Below are 18,717 nucleotides of genomic sequence, written 5' to 3'. Positions count from 1 at the left end.
AAAACTGTAAGACCCAGTGGAAAATTACAAGGTGGGCATGAGGTGGGGCAAAACCCTGACCAATCAATAAAATTACAAGCACAGTCATCCAGTAATATTGATTAAATGGGGGTCAAATGGGGAGAAAGTCCCGCAGCAAGCATACAAGGATTTTCAGTAAGGGTGGGGGGTCAGGGATATTTCCTGGAAAAGCTGGGTTAAGACCTTGGCCCCACACCCAGGTGATGGATACCTATTTAGAATATCAATCACTGCTATTTATCCCCAGAGGAAGCACAGAGATATAGTAGTTTCTCTCCTTTTACAATTCTGGCCTTCTGTGAATGTGTCTTAATTATCCTCCATGCTGGCTCCTTGCTGCGTTGGCTCCTTGAGGGTGGCCCTGTTTAACTGCCTACAGGATATCTAATTAACTTACCTGTCTGCAATAGTCATGTGACACAAGACACATGTTGTCTGTGTTGTCCTGTGTGACAAACAATTGTGCCCTTCAACCTTTAGAAGGCCAGAGGGATAGTTGCCTTTTACTAAGTTCTCAAAATCACTACACGTTTGCATCACTAAAACTATTTTAAAATAGTGCCTATCTGCCTTTTTGAGGAAGGTTCCTGCCAACCTTCTCTGCTGTGTGTACACATACCTAGTCAGCAGGATCTCTCCCCTTTTCCTCTTGCCTTCCCTCACCATATAAAAATCAAAATTATATTGAAGTCACTAGTTTCACTGAAGTCTCTACCCAGCACAGCAGTTTTGCTTCTCTAACATGCTGTGATTGAATCTTCTCTGTCACTATTCTAGAGCAGTTGTTGAACCTCTTAGAGAAATTGTTCTTAGAGTTAATGGTCATACTTTATTTTTGTCCAAAATCAGTAAGAACCAATATAACCCACAAACATTAGGTCTACATAATTTTTGGAAACAGGCATTATAAAATTCATATGTCCTTTCAAGATTAAGACTTTATAAAAGTGCTGGGCATCGTTGGTATAAGTGTATAACCTTATTCATCTATTCATTCCTTGAAAACCTTTTATTAAGAAATCATCAGTACCAGATATTCTTCTAGGTGTTAGGGATATAGCAATGAGCAATTTGGTAATATTACTTAGTGTATAGGAGATGTTTAATAAACGTGTGTTAAGTGACTTTTTAAGGAAAACATATGCAGTCCAGCCCTCGTGTATCTTATGGGCATATGTAGAGAATGAACAGGACATGAAAGACCAAAGGAAAGAGTACAGAGTGCTATGGAATCAGTGTCTGGAGAAGAAACTTGGTGTAGGAAGTTATGAGACTCCGTACAGAACAACATGCCTCGTCAGAAACCCTCAGGATGAATGTAAGATGTTGTAGTGATATTGTGGAGAGGAGGGGTCGGAGACATGACGGGGACTGAGAAGAGAGCGTTCCAGGTTAAAGGATCAGCGCAAACAAAGACCTGAGTCTTAGTCCACTGTCCTATGTCAGAGGCACTGAAGGAAGTCCAGTAATGGGAAGCCACGTAAGGATTTTGCTCAGTGAAGGAACCAGTTATATTTTATCTGTAGGGTAAAGAATGGATCTGGGAGAAGAGCGGTGCTGACAGATTAAGACAGATGAGGTGTTGAGAGTAGGGACAGACAGTAGATGGGTTTGAGAAATGCTGAAGAGGAGATGTGATAGGATTTGATAGTTGATGGTGTGTGGAGTTGAGTGGGGAGAGAACCAAGGATGATTCTAACATATCTCACATTAGCACCTGAGTGCATGAGCATCATTTTCTGAGTTGGGTACCACTGAGGACAGATTCGGGTATGCTCGTGACTACATCATTAGCCCTCAAAGTATGGTTCTTGCTATTTTAAAGCAGTGAGGATTAGATTTGTTGATGGAAACAATCCGCTACTTATAAAGCCAAATACATGTGTAGCATATGTCAGTTGCATTATTATAGGCTCCTCTAACGACCACCATCGCTCCAGGCTCCTACGCTCCCAGCAAGCTGAGACCTAACGAGGCTGCTCTGTAGAACTCTTGGCTTTTTTCTAGTCCTAGAGTCAGTTCTGATGACTTGCAGTTGAACTCATGATTTGTACACCCCCCACCACCGGCTTCCTGCATGTTGTGTGTCTAGGCAGGGCTACAAATTATTCTCATTTAGATAACTTGTTCAAAATTGAGGCGAATCTTTGATGTTTTGCTTACAATGTATATAAAGCATTGTGAAAAGAGAAAAATAGTTTTCCTCAAAAATACAGTCAGAAGTAAAGAAAGAAAATCTGGGCAGAAATTTGTTTTAGAGAAATTGAATTAAATTCAATCTTTAAAAGGCATGTTATTGTATGTATGTATGTTTGTACTTGCAGGGCTGGGAATTGAACTCAGGACCTGGCACATATTGAGATAACCCTCAGCCTGGCTTGTTAGTTTTATTTATTTATTTTCATTAAGTTTATTGGTACTTTTTAGGTATACAGTACAGTTATGTTCATCATTGGGATCTTGTATCTTTACATGATGCTTGTTAGTTTTAAAATGCCTTATTCCTCCAATCGAAAACATCTGAAATTTAGCTTCTAAGTTATCTAGATCCTTTTCTCTTTGTGTTTATAAGAGGTAAATTCTCAAATGCTGCAAAGAATGTCAAATGGAGCTTACTAGAAGTCGATTATTTCACAAAGTTTCAGGGAAAATCTCCACTCCCTGTGTTTGGGTTGGCAGATATTTCGGAGCATTCCTACAGAGCAGGTGCCATTCTGGGTTGACGTGGTTCTGGGATTTCGAAAGATGACTGAGGCTGAGCTGAAGAAATTCCCCCAATATGTGTTTGGTCATGCTTTCACTACTCTGAAATGTGAAACCTCTGTCTACCTCCCGTGGTTGGAGAAAAGGTCAGTTAAAATGGCTCTTTGCTGCTTTCTTTATCTGTCGTAGCCATAAATAACTTCACAGCCATTCCTAAAACACTGGAAATTCTCCAGGGTCCCACGGGCTCTTTTGCATTTGTGTCTTGCTGCTCATAATGGGTAGGCCCTGGCTCTCTCAAATAATCCAAACATAGTGTTACAAGGACTAAATCCATACCACACCCAGGCAAACATGTTTTATGTCTGTTTTCAGTGTGCACTGTGATGTCTCATTTGTCCCCCTGCCCCTGTAAAACCTGTGTATTGAAACAGTTTCTTAGTTTCCTCATCTTATAAAAATGGAGAAGTTGGAGAACTTACTCCCAGGATAAAATGACATGATTTAGTTCTTTGCCTGAGAAAAGCTTGTTTACATAAATGACTTTTGACTTTTTTCTTATTGTTGGTTAAAAAAAATATAGTTTCATTATTTTCTTTTTCATGAATAAGAACTCTAACCCTGAGGACCTATACAGAGTATGTAATTGCTTCCTTTCTAAATTCAGTCCTTAATACCTTGAACTTGCATTCTGGCTTGGTTTTCAGGACTTCCTGTTTCTAGTTAGGAAACACATTAAGAGTATTGTTTTTGAGACCTGTCAGCAACTCCCTCTTTTGTTTAGTCTGGACGTTGCAGGAGGTTTTCAGGGTTGTGAAATTCAGGCCATGCCAGTGCCCAATTCTGTGTACAGGGTGAATATCTCTTATCTGAAATGCTTGGGATCAGAAGCGCTTTGAATTTGGATTGGGGGAATATTTGCAAGTACAGAACGAGAGTCAGTGTCCAGCCAGGTGGCTGGTGTGGTGGAGAAAGAGGGGCATCTGCCCCCTTCTCTCCCATGGGAGGTTTTGCAGGTGAGAGAGGACTCAGCCCAGGGCAGCCTCCCAGGGCCAGGATTCGAAGCCCAGGGGAGGTGGCACAGTGTGGTGGGGAGGGGAGGGGGTGGGACGCCAGCTCACACTGTGTGCTGCCACCCACAGGCCTCCCCCAGGCAGACCCAGATGGGCAGCTGTACAATCTCTGCCTGTCCCCCACACCCAGGGTCTGTTTTGTTGCCTCCTACGCCTCTTCCACACAATGCCAGTGTTCCGCCTTCAGTGTTCTGACTCAAAAATGAACATTTCACTCTGCAAGGCATACAACAGGCGGCTTCAGCCTCAGCACCAATCTTCTATCACAACCTAGATCTTTGGTATTTTTCAAAAAACAGAAGAGACCATATCGAATAATGCTCAATAATACCCAGAACAAACCAACAAACAAATCACCCCCCAGGTCATATTTTGTATCTTTGATGGTAGCTGCCTTTTTACTTGTCTCTTGTAGGAAATGAATCATACAGGCCATAATTCTCCCGTTTCACAGCCTACCTTAATAAATTTTCCTGGAGGGACTGGAGCCTCCCGCTTTTGATGTCATCCAAAAAGCTGCAGGGCTTTGCTGTGCTGGGGGCCTGTAGCTCAGGCCCACTGATTTCTTTCCCAAGCCCACACCTCATCCTATGGCCCTGAGGAGGCCTGCACTGACCACAGAGGTACCAGCCTCAGCTCTCCCGGTAACTTTCTTCCCGCTCTCTGATAAAGCCTCTTGGTGACTTTCTCTTGGAGGCTCTTCTGTTCCCCACCCTTTTCTTTTCCTGTATCTGTGTTCTCCCACTTGCCATGACTCGTGTGACTTCCTCTGCAGCTGTACAGAAGTACATACCTATAGCACACATACGCAGCTGGACAGTTTGCCAAAGCCTGATAGGTACCCACCTTGCAAAGGTCTCTTCCGGTGCGGAGCAGACCCCTGTTCCTCCCACCAAACCCACAGCAGGCCTGGTGGAGCACAACCTACATTCCCAGTGCTCTGGGATTATCCCCACCCCACCCCTGCCAATCGGAAGGTCAGGAGGCAAAAGGCCCCAGACACAGGGGGGAACAGAAGCACTCCCTTTTCTTCCTAGCTAGGCAAGAGGTATGTGGAGGTGGAAAATGACTGCGTTTTTTTCTAAGGATGGCCATATGTCTGTAAGGAACAGACGTGGTAGCCATGGAGGGTACAGTAGCCATGGGGGCTTCCATTATGGATTCAGGAGCTGCCCCAGGACAGCTGCAGGTGTGGATTTCTTCCCCTCAAGCCTGCTTGCTAGATGGACTGAATAGCTGCCACCTCCAGGACAGCCCAGCTTGTACAACCCTGGGCCTCATCCACACCCTCTTCCTCTGTGCTGGGACAGGGCTAAGAATGATTAATATGAGTTTATGAAGTAGACAGGCCTGGGTAGATGTTTGGAGAAGTGTGAAATAGAATGTGGTTATTTTTTAAAATATTATTATTATTATTATTATTGTCGTGGTAGTAGTGATTGAACTCACTGGCGCACACATGCTAGGCAAGTGCCCTGCAGCTGAGTTACACCCTCAGTCCTTTCATTATTGTTATTACTTTTAGGTATAGCCCTGTTAAATTGTGTAGGCTGGCCTAGAACTTGCAAACCTCCTGACTCAGCCTTCCTAGTAGCCAGGATTTCAGGTATACACCACTCTGCCAGGTAAATGCAGTTTATTTCCTTTGCAAGGCAGCAATTGAGGACTACAATGGTCGGATGAGACAACATTTTCAGGTTAAAATTAGAGTCTATTTGCTTAATTGCCTTATAAACCTAAAATGCACTTTTAAATTCTATGATGTTACAGTGGGGACAGTAGTGTAAAGTGTCACCACGAAGAGACAGCAATTCTTTTCCCCTGTAAGTCTGTGTACATAGCACTGCTTGCCAAGTGAGATTAGTTTTCTTTCTTGTTTTTGGACACACTGAACACAGTTCATTTCTCTGACCACTGTTAATAAGGCATCATGCTTCAGATTGAAAGCAAGGAGTAATTTTAAAAACTGATGACGTCTCCTCATGCTTGCATAACACATTGCAAAACTGCTCTGCCTAATAAAGTATTTCCACCCAGCATCTCTCGGAGGCCACCCTGCCTTTCCCGTCTGTCTTCACACAGCGATGCAAAGGCTCCTAGTTTTCTCACCCCAGCTAACTTTAGGACAGCGACCCCGCTTTGGACTGTCCCACCTTTCTGGGCTCAGAGTTAAGCAGGCACCATAGGCAGTGGGGAGAAATATCTGCTTCCCAGCTCTGAGTCCCCGGCTCTCAGGCAGCCCTGCTGGACTTGAGCTCCCCAGTCCTCTCAGAATCAGTGCCCTGAGCCTCAAATCCTGGTCCCTGAGGGGGGACCCTGAGGGGGCCTGGGACCCCAGTGTAGGATGGATACAGTGCCACCCCTCCTTCTTCCTGCTGGGCCGTAGAACTGCATCCAAAGCACCTGGTGTGTGAGAAGCAGCTCATACAGGATCCGATCTTCTCATGCAGTGTGGGCTGAGGTCCCCAGAAGGGAGTTTCCCCTGTCTTTGCATAACCCAGAGGCTCTTTGGATAATATTCTCCAGTAAGGTATACTCTGTCTCAAAGGAATATTAAAATGTCTCTCTTTTCTCACATTACGAACCACTCAGCAATTTTAAGTGACCAAAGGAAAAAAAAAATCTAGTTTCTGTTCATTAAGTTCCCTAAACAATTAAGGGTCTAAATTTCAGCGGTTGGGTCCCAGACCCGTGGGTTCCAGGGCACTATGTTGGCTCTGTGGGTTTATCTGTGTCATGTCCGTGCCCCTTCTGTGTCCCTCCTTCCTGCCCTGTCCTCCCACTCGCAGGCTCTAAGGCCCCTGCTCCCTCAGGCAGTACCCACCGTCCCAGGGCTGCCTGGACAGCGTATCCACAACATGCAGGCCTCCTCTTCAGTGTTGCCGTGGTGGAAATTGTCTGTAATCCCGAGAGCACGAGGGATTTGAGGTGGGAAGTGGGGAGAGAGGGAGGGAGGGAGAGAGGTTGAAGAGAGGGAGGGAAGGGAAGGGAAGGAGGAGGAGAGGGGGAGAGGAGAGAGCAATGGAACAGTGATTATAGCCAGCTCAATTTCCTTCCTTGCTGAAACTCCCAGTGAGTTGAAGGAAGAGCCCCAAAGACCACCATCTCCAGTGTGTATGATCAGGTTGGTCAGTCCAGCGGGGGGCTGGCTGTTAGGGTTGGCAGAATGGGCATTTTTACATTTCAGAGCAATGATCCCAAGACGTTGGGCCAGGACTATTTAGTGAGCAGAGGTCCTCTTGCTTCGTAGGTGGTTGGAGCAATGGTATTCTTTCTCTCCAGGATAAAATCTTGGTCATTTTCAGGAAGCCCCAAAAGGACCGTTATCAAAGCCCCTTAAAACTTCCAGAATAGCTGCTACCTCACAAGGGTGCAATAGCCACCTTTCAGGTACCTGTCACCTAAGTTGATATCAGCTTTTGGGTACAACTTCCTATGCCCTGGAGTCATCGTGATGCCAGGAGGTGTATACTAATGACAAGGCACTGCCCTGCAGTCACAGGGCTGGGGCGCAAAGGCGGCCAGTCCTGGGGCACATTTACTAGGTTCCTCCTGGGGTACAAGGCTCGGGAGGGAGCCAGGATGGCTAGTTTGGCGGGGCCGCCCACAGCCCATCCGTGACCCCTGCCTTAGTCTCCAGTTACAGGCTGCACTTCCCAGTAGCTTCAGCAGGGGGCCATGGAAGTGGAAAGGAAAAACATTTGCATTTACTGAATGCTTACATAATCATCAAAACAGATGCATGAGCCAGGCACTCTTTTCCCTAGGTTTTAGTTAAGGAAACAAGTCCAGCAAATTTGTAAAATGTGCTTACGTCTCAAGCCTGGTAAGTCCTCTGATTTCTGTGAATTAGGAAAATAATTCTGAGTTCTAATTGAGATGCCTGGAGCACAGAACATAATGTTCAAATGTTCGTAAGTGGAACCCATTGTCCATTAAAAGAAAAAACAAATCAACGTAATGTTTAAATAATGATCAACAAAAAACTTTTAAAATCCAAATGTCATACTTCATTAAACCCAAGTAATATTCAGGTGTGGAGGCCAGGCACATTCACAGGTGGTATAGTGGCTCCCATATTTCACAGTAGTGTAAGACACTCCAACCCACTTTATTTTTCTTTTTTGAAAACAACTTTAACAAGGGCCGGGGATTTAGCTCAGTGGTTCCGCCTCCGGCCTCGCAAGCACAAGGACCTGGGTTCGATCCCTGGTACCAAAAAAAACAAATCTTTAATGAACAACTGCAGTGTGTTATGCATTGTGTCAGATCTTTTCCAGACATCTTCTCATTTCATTTTCATGATGACCTATAAAGTCAGCGTTAATCTTCCCCCATTAGAGGTGAAGAAGGACTAAAGCTTATAGAGAAGTTGGAGAACTTGGCAAGGCCATATGAAGAGTCAGAGAGAGGCCCCCTAAACCCTACCTGAAAGTCTCCTTTTGGTGTTTACTTCATTAAAGGTTAGAGCCACACTGCAGTGTGTTGGTCTGTGTAATCACACAATTACAGTCTCCTCTTCCTCTCCCTCCTCCCCTTCCCCTTCCCTGTTCTCCTCCTCCTCCTTCTCCCTCTTCTTCTTTGAAAGGGTCTCACTGTGCAACTCAGGCTGTCCTGAAACCTGCCATCATTTCATCTTGCTCTCCAGAGTGCTGGGATTATAGATGTGTGCCACCACACCCAGCTTCCAATCTACTCTCCTTTCTATGCCAGTGTTAAGAAAATCAAAGCAAAACAAAATAATTTGCAGAGCTATTTTACCTTAGGGGACGCATAAATCAAAGCAAAACAAAATAATTTGCAGAGCTATTTTACCTTTAAGGGGACTCATCTATCATTGTACATCTAAAAAACATAGTCGAAGCTGTCAACTTTATTGTTTCAATAAGAGAGTGGAGAACTTGTGCTTGTAAAATTTGCTATACTGCTTTTTATGTTTGAGCTGTTTTGAGAAAGGGAGGGAGGGAGGGAAGGAGGGATGGAGGGAGGAAGAGAGAGAGAGAGAAAGAGAGAGAGAGAGAGAGAGCCCCAGCTTCATTCTGTCTCTTTTAGCCGCTATTAGTTACGCTGAAGGCTTCCTTCATTCTCTGTGGCCCCAAGGGATGGATGTTTGCAGATTCTTTGCTTTGGTTTTCTGATCTTGGTAAAGGGCACATTGTTTTCCATGGATTTTCAGAATAACAAGCAAGGATATGCAGGGTGAAAGCGCCCATACCCAGAACTTCTGTTCTATTACTTTGGGACATGGTGCTTGAAAGGCCCATTCGTGCTTCATGGTAAGCACACAGCAAGCTGAGATCACTGTGGAGCAAGAGGTAGCCTCTGAGTTCTCCCAGCCTAGCCCAGGATGTTCCCAGGGAGACCCTCTGTGAACATTTGTTGAGTGAACACAGGAATTTAACCCAGAGGTTTCCAGCTGTTCTTCACACTGCTCACACCGGAGTTGCTTCAGAGTCTCTGTGGAGGAAGGGTGCGTGGAGAGAGATGGAGACTGGTCAGCAGCTCACCCTGACTTAGCTGTAGAGAAACTAGAACTCCATGATAAATTTGCTAATTTAACCGGGCATGGAGGCACATGCCTATCATCCCAGCACTCTGGGAAGCGAGGCAAGAGGATCTCAAATTCGAGCCCAACCTGGGCTACGTGACAAGATCCTGTTTCAAAAGAAAAAAATGTAAAAGGGCTGGGCCTGTAGCTCAGTGCAACGGCCCTGGATTCAATCCCAAGTACAATAAATAAATGACTAAACAAAGAAACAAATCAATGCAAACATCTATTTTACAGATCAGAAGTCAATCTGTGGGGGTTCAGGTCTGTTCTGTGATGCACTTAAGCAGCAATGTTGGTCTCTTCTACTCTCCTTGACCTGTGGAATTTTCTAGAAAGGGAGTATCAGGAAGTCCATTTCCTACAACTCTCAATACAAATTTCAGCTGAACTTTCTGACTAGGAGATGGAGATAGAGAATTAGAATAACTTCAGAGCCCTTTTTCTCTAAGTTAACATCAGAGACCAAACCGGACCCTCATTTACCATCTTCTCAGCCATGTCTTGCTGGGCTCCTGAGGTTTCTGTCTTTTTTTCTTCTCATGAGGCCTCTGTGTGGGGCTCAGAACTGCTGGCCTGACTGCTCCTGCTCTCTCGGGGCAGGTAGAATACAAAAACACACACATGCACACACACATGTTTACAGTGTACTTACCCTGCCAGCCACTAATGTTGTCCCCAGTTCCTCTGTCAGCCTTCGATGCCTCTCACACAGGTTTTGTCCCTCGTAGCGGTGCCCTATGTCTAGGCCTTAGGCCTGCATCTATTGGATAGAACCTCTAAAAGTCTTTCATGCTCCCAAGTGACCCGTGAGTATGACTGTAGGTTACATGGGTGAGGATGACATGGCTACTGAGTTTCCATTCTGCATGATGGAAAATGTTCTGAAGGGGTGGAGATGGCTGCACAGCGGTGTGAATGTGTTCAGTGTCACTGAACTGTACACTGAAAAATGATCAAATGGTTTCAGGTTTCATGTTTTTTAACCACAATTTAAAAAATGATCTTAAGACTTAAATGACTTTTTCAGTATGCATATACTTGGTCCAAAATAATTACCAACCACAACTGTCATTTAGCCCATCGGTTGTAAATATTTTGTGTTCCTCTTTTGCTAACAGTCTAGTAAAGGGGAAGGGGCAGCACCTGCACCGACCTTCTAGTTAAGGAGAGCAGACAGATGCAGAAAAACATGCAAGAGTTACCAGTGTCAGGCTGGAGCTGTAACTCAGCAGCACAGCACCTGCCTGGCAAGCTTGAGGCCCTGAGTTCAATTCCTGAGAAAGAGAGAGAGAGAGAGAGAGTTTCCAGTGTGACAAAATGCCCACAGCAGTAAATTGGGGTGTTAAATGAATGGTATTTTTAAAAATGCTCGGGCATTTAAAGTACCAGATCAATTTCATATTTATTATGCATCTAGAAAAACATAGGAACATCACAAAAAAGTTAAAAAAAAAAAAAGCACACAATTTCCTTTGTTTTGGGTTTCCAAAATGCTGTAAGCTCCATTTAGGGTCAACTTTTGGTTTCTGAGGACATGAGGCAGGTGCTGGGTGGCATTTGATCTGCCTGGGCCTTGGAAGCTCTCGAGGGGTTTGTTTGTCAGATCCCCTCTATGTTGCTCCTGTGTTCCTGTCCTTCACTTCCCTTGAGTGGTTGGGTAGGTGCTACCAGGTGTCACCCAGTGGTCTTTCATCCCCAGGCTGAGGAGGCCTGCTTCTCCGCAGGCGGATAGAAGATGTGTGGGAGCTCCGGCTGTCCTTCGACATCATGGTCAACTGTTCGGGCCTGGGAAGCCGAGAGCTTGTGGAAGACTCAGCCGTTTCCCCTGTGAGGGGCCAAGTACTCCAAGTGCAAGCCCCCTGGCTGAAGCACTTTATCCGGGATGGGAGTGGGCTGACGTATATTTACCCTGGTGCGTCCCATGCCACCTTGGGTGGAACTAGGCAAAAAGGAGACTGGAATTTGTCTCCGGATGCAGAAACTAGCAGGGATATTTTTTCCAGATGTTGCACTCTGGAGCCCTCCCTGCACAGGGCCTGCAGCATGAAGGAGAGAGTAGGCTTGAGGCCCGACAGACCAAGCGTGCGGCTGCAGAAAGAGGTCCTGGCCAGAGATGGATGGAGGCTGCCCATAGTCCACCACTATGGCCATGGGAGCAGGGGCATCTCAGTGCACTGGGGCTCTGCCCTGGAGGCTGTCAGGCTGGTGAATGAGTGTGTTCAAGCCCTCAGGACCCCAGCTCTGACATCAAAGCTGTAGGTGACATGTGAAGACAGCTCACAGCCCCAGATGCTGTTGATGAAAGCACACTTTAAGCTGCAAAACAGGTTCAAATAATTTTTCTATTCCATGAAAATTTAATTAGATATTCTTTGTTTTCTAAATGAGAAATGATGCAATATGTATTAGCCTGCTTAGGAAGTCTAGACTAACATCATAGGGCATGAAGCCATATTTTTGTTGAAAATGCTGGTGATATACAGTAATATTTTCTTTGGATCTGGTGTCTGAGGGTCTATGCTGATTTACACAAGTGTTGAAAGCTATAAAGTTTCAATACTTTTTGGCTCATAAATTTGAGAGAGGAGCTAACATATGGCAAACACTTAAATCACTGTCAGCTGCAGAGTTGTGTATGACCTGCTTAGGTTATAGCCAGATGATCATTATAACTCCTCGGATAAAATCAATGGTGATTACGCAATGCAGACTTAATCGAAAGCAAAGCAAGATCACTTCTATTGTTAGTGGGATGGCTTCCTCCCCACAGCTGGTGATGATGGTAGAAGACAGAGACGGAGCTCCCTGTGGATGTGGCATCTATCCAGTAGCTGTCTAGGGTCCATCCTCTCAGGGTTGTATGTTTTATTATGCAAGTGATTGGGAGCTGACTTTGCCTCAGCACTTTTGAAGACTGAACAGTGTAAGCAGCCAAAGAGCTAATCTGCTGAGTGAGATGGAACAACCACTCTGAATGACATATTACCAAAAAGTGCTCTGCAGGTTGCTAAGCAGTACTGAACAGGAGGGGTTTGTGTTTCATGACAAAATGAGTCTAGGAATTGCAGAGTTAAATGAATTAAACCTGGCTTATTGGCTTAGGTTTTTGTAGAGCCTTTGAAATGTTTATGCATAGTGAACTCTCAGGAGGGTTTTTAGCTGGGTGGGTGGGAAAGGAGATGGTATTCATTGAAGTAAGAGCGCTGAAGAAGAAATGTACTCTATTTTAATTTGGGAGAGATGACATGTTTGGCAGTAATTCTATTTTGGACATCCTGGGGAAGGCAAAGTTCCCAGCCCAGCTTGTTTTTTTTTTCTTTGTTTTTTGAGCTTTTTCTGTGATTTTATTTGAAGAGGACATTCAGCTGGGGATGTGGAGACACCAGTATATTAAATGGCATTAAAATTCTGAAGTTAAATCACGCACAGAAGCCTTCCTACAGCTGTCCGCCAGGGGGTGGTATTGTATCAACGCACATTAAACTGGTACATTTGAAATTTAAATAGACTAAAAATTAAAAAAAAATACTAAGCATGTGGAGAGTGTGATTTTTTTGAGGTTTTAGAGTTTATATGGTCAAAATTCAATTCTGTTTAAAGAATGTGAGAAACTTGTGTCAACATAGATTGAAAATACGTACTCATGAACAGTATGCATTTTAAAAGAGGGGGTAAATGTTTTAATGCTTAAAAATAAAAATGAAGGATGCTGTCCAGACTAGGTTCTATCTCAGAACGGCACGGCGATTTCAAGTGCATGCCTTCGTTCTTACCCCCGTGGTCTGGATGCTGCAGCGGCTCCTCGTATGAAGGCCATGGCCTCTGCTGATCTGCTACCTTCTTTAGCTTCACTCTGCATTCTCGACTTCTACAGCGCAACATCACAAGACTGAAAGATAGAGGACTTCAGGGCCACCTGCCCCAGTTTTGTTCTCACTGATTGCTAAGCATCTGCTCCTCTGGTTTGGTTATTAGCTGCCAATCTGGGCAACATCTCAGAATCACCTGGCAAGTTTGACAAACTTCTGACCTCCAGTCCTGCTTTACTAAGTCAGGATCTTTGGGGGAGGAGGGAGTGGCAGCTTAAAGCTGTCCCAGGATCTGACAGTGTGGCTGAGAATTGCAGAGCAGTTTCTTTCCTCTCCTAGAGCCCCATTGCTACCCTAACCACTATGCTTCCCTTCCTCGCCTACCATCTTGGTGCACTGAGTTGAGGATGTGCTCACTGAAACAGTTGTTTGTTGAGGCACTCTGGGCAAGGAGGCCTAGAGGAATTAGCTGCCCCAAAGCAGCTCCCAGAAGCCCTGGGAATCAGCTTCCTGGCTGTCAGCTGCCCAGAGATGGCTGTCTGTCTATCTGAAAATGAGAGACTGAATGTGCTTACAGACAATGGCCAGACCACATATAAGGACAGAGCTCTGGCCCACAACCTGCAGTATCTGCCCTGCCTCCCCAGCCAGTCCCCCAATTACAATAAACAGTGCAGGAAGCCAGCCTGCTATGCACCAGACATGCAGGAAGTTGGATTGCTATCTCTAGCAACAATCCAGAAAGCCAAACAATAAATAGCCAGGACTTTAATAACCAATAGCATTCCTAAATTTTGTCCCCGCCTCAACTTAGCACTAACTACAGAAAGCAAAGTAGGCACTGCTGGCCAGGATGCCCTGCTTCTAGTTAATTCTCATATTGGTTCCCTGTGCCAAAAGTCTCCAATCAGAGCATCTCTGAAGCCTTTCCTCTTTCCTGCTTTAAAGCTTCCCCTGCCTTTGAGTCACTGCTGAATGCAAGTGATCATGGTGGGCGTCTGTGCTACAACAGGCTATGAACAAATGGGCTTTGCTTTTCTCATCTGCCTGGTGGATTAGTCCGGGTTCTCCAGAGAAACAAAACCAAAGGACACATGTAGATGTACTCAGTGAGGGGTTGGCTTGTTTGATTATGGAGGCCAAGAAGTGCTACCGTCTACTGTCTGCAAGATGGAGACGCAGAAGAGCTGGTGGGATGGTTCCAGCCTGACACCTGAGGACCAGGTGAGCCCAGAGAGTAAGTGTGAAGTGTGAAGGCCCTGAGTGCCAGTCTCTGGGTAGGAGAAGACAGATGTCCTTGCTCAAACACAGTACAAATCCATCCTTTCCCACTTCTTTGCTTTCTTCAGGCCCTCAGGGATGGGTTGGTGCCCACTCCCATTGGTGAGAGCAGCCTTCTCTCTTACTCGGCTCCCTCAGATGCTTATCCCTTCCAAGATATCTCCACAGACACACCCAGAAATCGTGCATTAGCAGCTATTTGGACAGCCCCAGCCCAGGCAAGTTGACACATGAAATTAACCTTCACAAGGGGACTTCCATAAAGACTCCACGTTTACAGAGATCCATGGGACTACCTGAGAATGAATTACTTCCTTTTGTTTTCTTGTATTCTGTTTCAGAGCATTTGTTTTCTTTCTTGAACATAGAGGACAACTGATTTTCTCCTTCAGCTCTTGCTCTCAAGTGTGGGGACTTTGTGTTGTGTGCATGACTGCTGTGCTTGTGACCTGGGGGACAAGTAGCGTTGTTGGCAGCCCAAGGCTCCTTCTGCAGACAAAGGCTATGTCCAGACTTCTGAGGTTCTACTGCTGGGGAAATGAAGAACTTGAACAGAAAGTCTGTAATCTCATTGGCCATGGTTCTGAGGAAGAAATGACACATACTCTTCCTTTTACGGACTAGAGGCTCTCAAATAAACTGATATTTGAACCAATTTTCCTCCATTAAGGAAGAGCTATAGAAAGAAGGAAGGAAAGCATGGTGGGCCCTATGCCTGCTGGGAGTTGTAGTTCTTGAAAATAGGACCCAGGACTCTGAACTTGTCAAATACTTGAAATGGATGGAGGAGCCCTTGCTGTGGTTTTTCTCCATTCCTCTCATCTCTCTTCCTGAGGGTGTGAAGGATGGAGACACATTTGAAACCCATTTCCTCAGGACATCATTCACTTGAGAAAAGCTGATTGAGATGTTTAAATGGTGCCTTTCTTCTTGAAAAATCTTAGCAGTTTGCCAGCAGGCCTGGGGGCTTTATTATCATAAGTGACTTTGCTGCCTATAAATCATAGCCCTAAGTAGCTCAAGGGAATGAGTTAAGCAGATCCCTTCAAAATATAACCATTACTCCTTCAATTATTAGCGGAACAATTGACTTCCATCCGCTCAGGGGACCTGCTGACCTGGCCTACAGCCCACTTTCCAGAGCCTTTTGTCTGGGAATTACAATTTTTACTCTAGTGCATGTTGTGTGGTATCAGGCCACCCTCAAACTTTTCATGGATCTTAACCTTTCCCTTCCATGCAGACCAGCTTGTCTAGCAATGGAAAACAACCACTGTGGTGGATGCTTCCAGTGGTCTCCTTGCTCTACCCAGGCTCCTTTCCTGGTAAACATGGACGTGGTCATCCATGGTCATCGGCGACCCAGACTGCCTCCTGCTCATGCTCTGCTAAGTCAAGGGTATAGCTATTGTGCTTGTGGTCCCTGATGGCTGTAGGACTCTAGCCATCACATCCTCATGCCCATTCTCTCAAGGAAAAGGCCCAGAAGATTCCCATAACCATTTTGCTTATTTGTCATTGCACAGGAGTTAGCCTCAGGGCTATACCAAGATTCAAGGGAAGCTGGAAAATGTATCTTTCGGCTTGGTGGTGATATAAAGGTTAAACATTTTAGCGCTACTGAAAGTGTCAAGCTATAAATTGAGTTAAACTAGTCAGATGAAGAATTTGTACTAAGGGATTTTATGATCCCTTAAACCCTGTTATCCTGGTGATGGCAGGCTCTGGAGACGAGCACACTGCTCCTGATAGTTCAGAGAACTTACACAGAGGAAGCTAGTAGGAGAGAGGAGGCAGAGAAAAGCAGAGACCAAAACCCAGCAAGGGGCTGTGCACATCTAGGAAGTCATCGAGAATGGCCCTAATGCAGTCTGACCTGTCGTGCCATCTGCCTACACCATTAATTCTGCACTCCAAAGAATTTGTACAACAAAAAATATGTTGCTTCAATGATGGAAAGGGAATGGGAAGTGGAGAATTTTAGATTCCTAAAAAGAGTTTTTCTGTCTCCCTATTCTCACTTTAGAAGGAAAGTGACTTTGAAATGACCAATCTGCTTTTAGTTCTTTTATTTTTGCTCTCTTCAGCTTTTCTCTGTCTATAAAACCAATCTCTTCTGCCCAGTGCCTCCAAATGCTTATTTTATTTCATGGAATGAAATGTTGCCTGACTCTAGAATAGAAAATAAAGCTAATTAAAACTATTAAGCTAAATTGGTGTAATTTTGTCCTTTGACAGTAGCTAAAGAGTAAAATCTAAACATCACAGAGCAAATCCAGCATTTGGTGACTTCTGGTTTTGGTTTAAAAATATTTTCTTTTCTTTTCCCATCACCAAAGTGAAATGCTTTATGTACTCTTATATTTTTATCTCCTTTGTATAGTTATCATCTATTGCTAGGACAACCCGAGGCACAACTACAGAAAAAAGCCCCAGTGTTGCTTTTGCAGCAGTGTTTTCTTATATAGTGCTACCTCCTGCACACTTTATTAGTTCCTGGTCGTGATCTTCCTATAATTGATGGAGACCTCATTAATGCCAATTTTGTTCTCTCATAGAATTGAGTTATGGCCCAAACTTGTATGCTAGAAGTAAAGCCTGTATTTAATTTCCTGTCTCTGGATTCTATAGGGAAATGTTTTACCATCATTGCTTTTTCTCCTCCAGTCAATTTAAGTGGATTCTCTTCTTTCAACCAAAAAAACTTTGTCCAAATCACTTATTTAAGAAAAAAAGTGGATTGCTGTGATGGAGAAAGAAGAGTTCAACCATCCACTAGACCTGCAGAATCAACCGATTCTGCAAATGATTCTGCAAAGAGACATCAATAACAGCAAAAGTAATTTAGGCTCTGTGGGCCATGCAGTCAATGACTTGACTCTCCACGACTCTACCACTGAGGCTGTCATAGATAATGTGCAAAGAAATGGCTGTGTTTGTGTTCCAGTGGAACTCTATTCACAAAAGCATGAGTTGTAGTTTGCCCATGTTAGTCTATAAGCCCCGAACGGGCAGGGACATGTCTGACTTATTTACACTCAGCTGGAGACACCAAGCCTGGAATTTCCTGACATTTGTTGAATGACTGGGTGAGCAGGCTTTTAATGCAACATCAATGCACAGATTACCCCAGCTTAAATTTGGGGAAAAAATAGTGAGCCCCATTCCACAAGATTGCTCGTTATCCTCCTGACTGTAAAAATCCATCTACCTCTACAGTCTCAGAGTTTGACTTCACCACCACCAATAGTACCTTCAGGACCTCAGGCAGCTGAATTATCTAACCAGCTGGAAACAACAGACCAGAGAGGACTTTCTTGGGAGCACAGCCATGGTGTCTGTGCCCCACCCAGGTCTTAAGGCCCCCCCTGGTATTGGTCTGCTAAGCTGAGATCATTAGTAGAAGGTGCTGCCTGGTATGTGAACAACTTACAGCTTTATCTCTTCCGTTTTTGTGTTCTCCATAACTCCAGGCCTGTCTCGTTTGGGATTTTTCAGCTGCAAGAGGAGCAAGATAAAAGATGAAAACATCAGGCTTGTATCTGGGATCTGCTTTGGCTGGAAAGTTTCCTGCTGAGGCGCCTCCTTTCATCACCCTTTCACCTGGACCCCTGAATTGTGCTGTCCAACTGGCCACCAGCAGCATTTTTCCTGTATCTGGTCTTCCCTTGGCTTGTTATTAAAATTACCTGGGTGGCTTAAAACAAAAACAAACAACAAACTAATACCCATGCCCACCTCCAGACCAGGAGGACTGGAAGGTCTTAAATGGGCAAGACAAGCATCAGTATTTTTAAAGCGTCCCTACCATACCGTCATTATTTTAATATGCACTGAGGTTAAAGAACCACAGTCTAGATTTCTAGACCATGAGAATTGCCTGGTGAAGTTTCAGTTTTTCGTTTTTTGTTTTTTACAAGAAATGCTGGAGCCCTGTTCCAGACCTCATCAATTAAAATCTCACAGGGCGTGGGACCTGAGTGTGCATGCACATACTGTGGTAACTTGGACTTAGCTAACCTCAGCAAGCTGGGGCTTCCCATGAGCTGTAGAGAGAACTTGGGTTGGGACAAAGGTGGATGGTGAACTCTGGCCTGTGCATGATGATCCGGCCTACCCAGCTTGGTCCCAAAGACCTGTGGCCTGGGTGCTCAGCCTGTCGCATCTGTGCTAGGACACCAAGCCTATCTATGCATTAAGGCTGATGTTGGGAGGCCTGAAGACTTGTGCCCAGCACAGCTGGGGTAAATTTTGTGGATGTGGCTCCTTTTCTTCCCTC

The 18,717-nt window shown here is 44.9% G+C and overlaps 2 protein-coding genes across 7 annotated transcripts in view; both read left to right on the top strand.

The window, feature by feature from the left end:
- Positions 1-18,717, top strand: part of Mettl24 (methyltransferase like 24) — a 167,990-nt gene that overhangs the window by 20,815 nt on the left and 128,458 nt on the right. For 4 of the 6 annotated variants that reach the window (XM_033763443.1, XM_033763444.1, XM_033763446.1 and 1 more), the window contains one exon: positions 2,694-2,870. The exons of 1 other annotated variant lie outside the window; for it this stretch is intronic. In XM_033763443.1, the coding sequence (XP_033619334.1) occupies positions 2,694-2,870 (177 nt within the window). The remainder of the gene's footprint in view (positions 1-2,693; positions 2,871-18,717) is intronic. One more of the 6 variants, XM_033763447.1, reaches the window with a different exon arrangement.
- Ddo (D-aspartate oxidase) lies at positions 10,161-11,720 on the top strand. Its single transcript, XM_033763480.1, has 2 exons — positions 10,161-10,179; positions 11,057-11,720. Exons 1-2 carry the CDS (start codon positions 10,161-10,163, stop codon positions 11,605-11,607), a joined length of 570 nt encoding a protein of 189 aa, XP_033619371.1. The 3' UTR covers positions 11,608-11,720.

Source organism: Fukomys damarensis, unplaced genomic scaffold, assembly GCF_012274545.1.
Source record: "Fukomys damarensis isolate Sample0158 unplaced genomic scaffold, DMR_v1.0_HiC HiC_scaffold_14, whole genome shotgun sequence".
NCBI lineage: Eukaryota > Metazoa > Chordata > Mammalia > Rodentia > Bathyergidae > Fukomys > Fukomys damarensis.
This window is presented reverse-complemented; position numbering and strand designations above follow the sequence as displayed.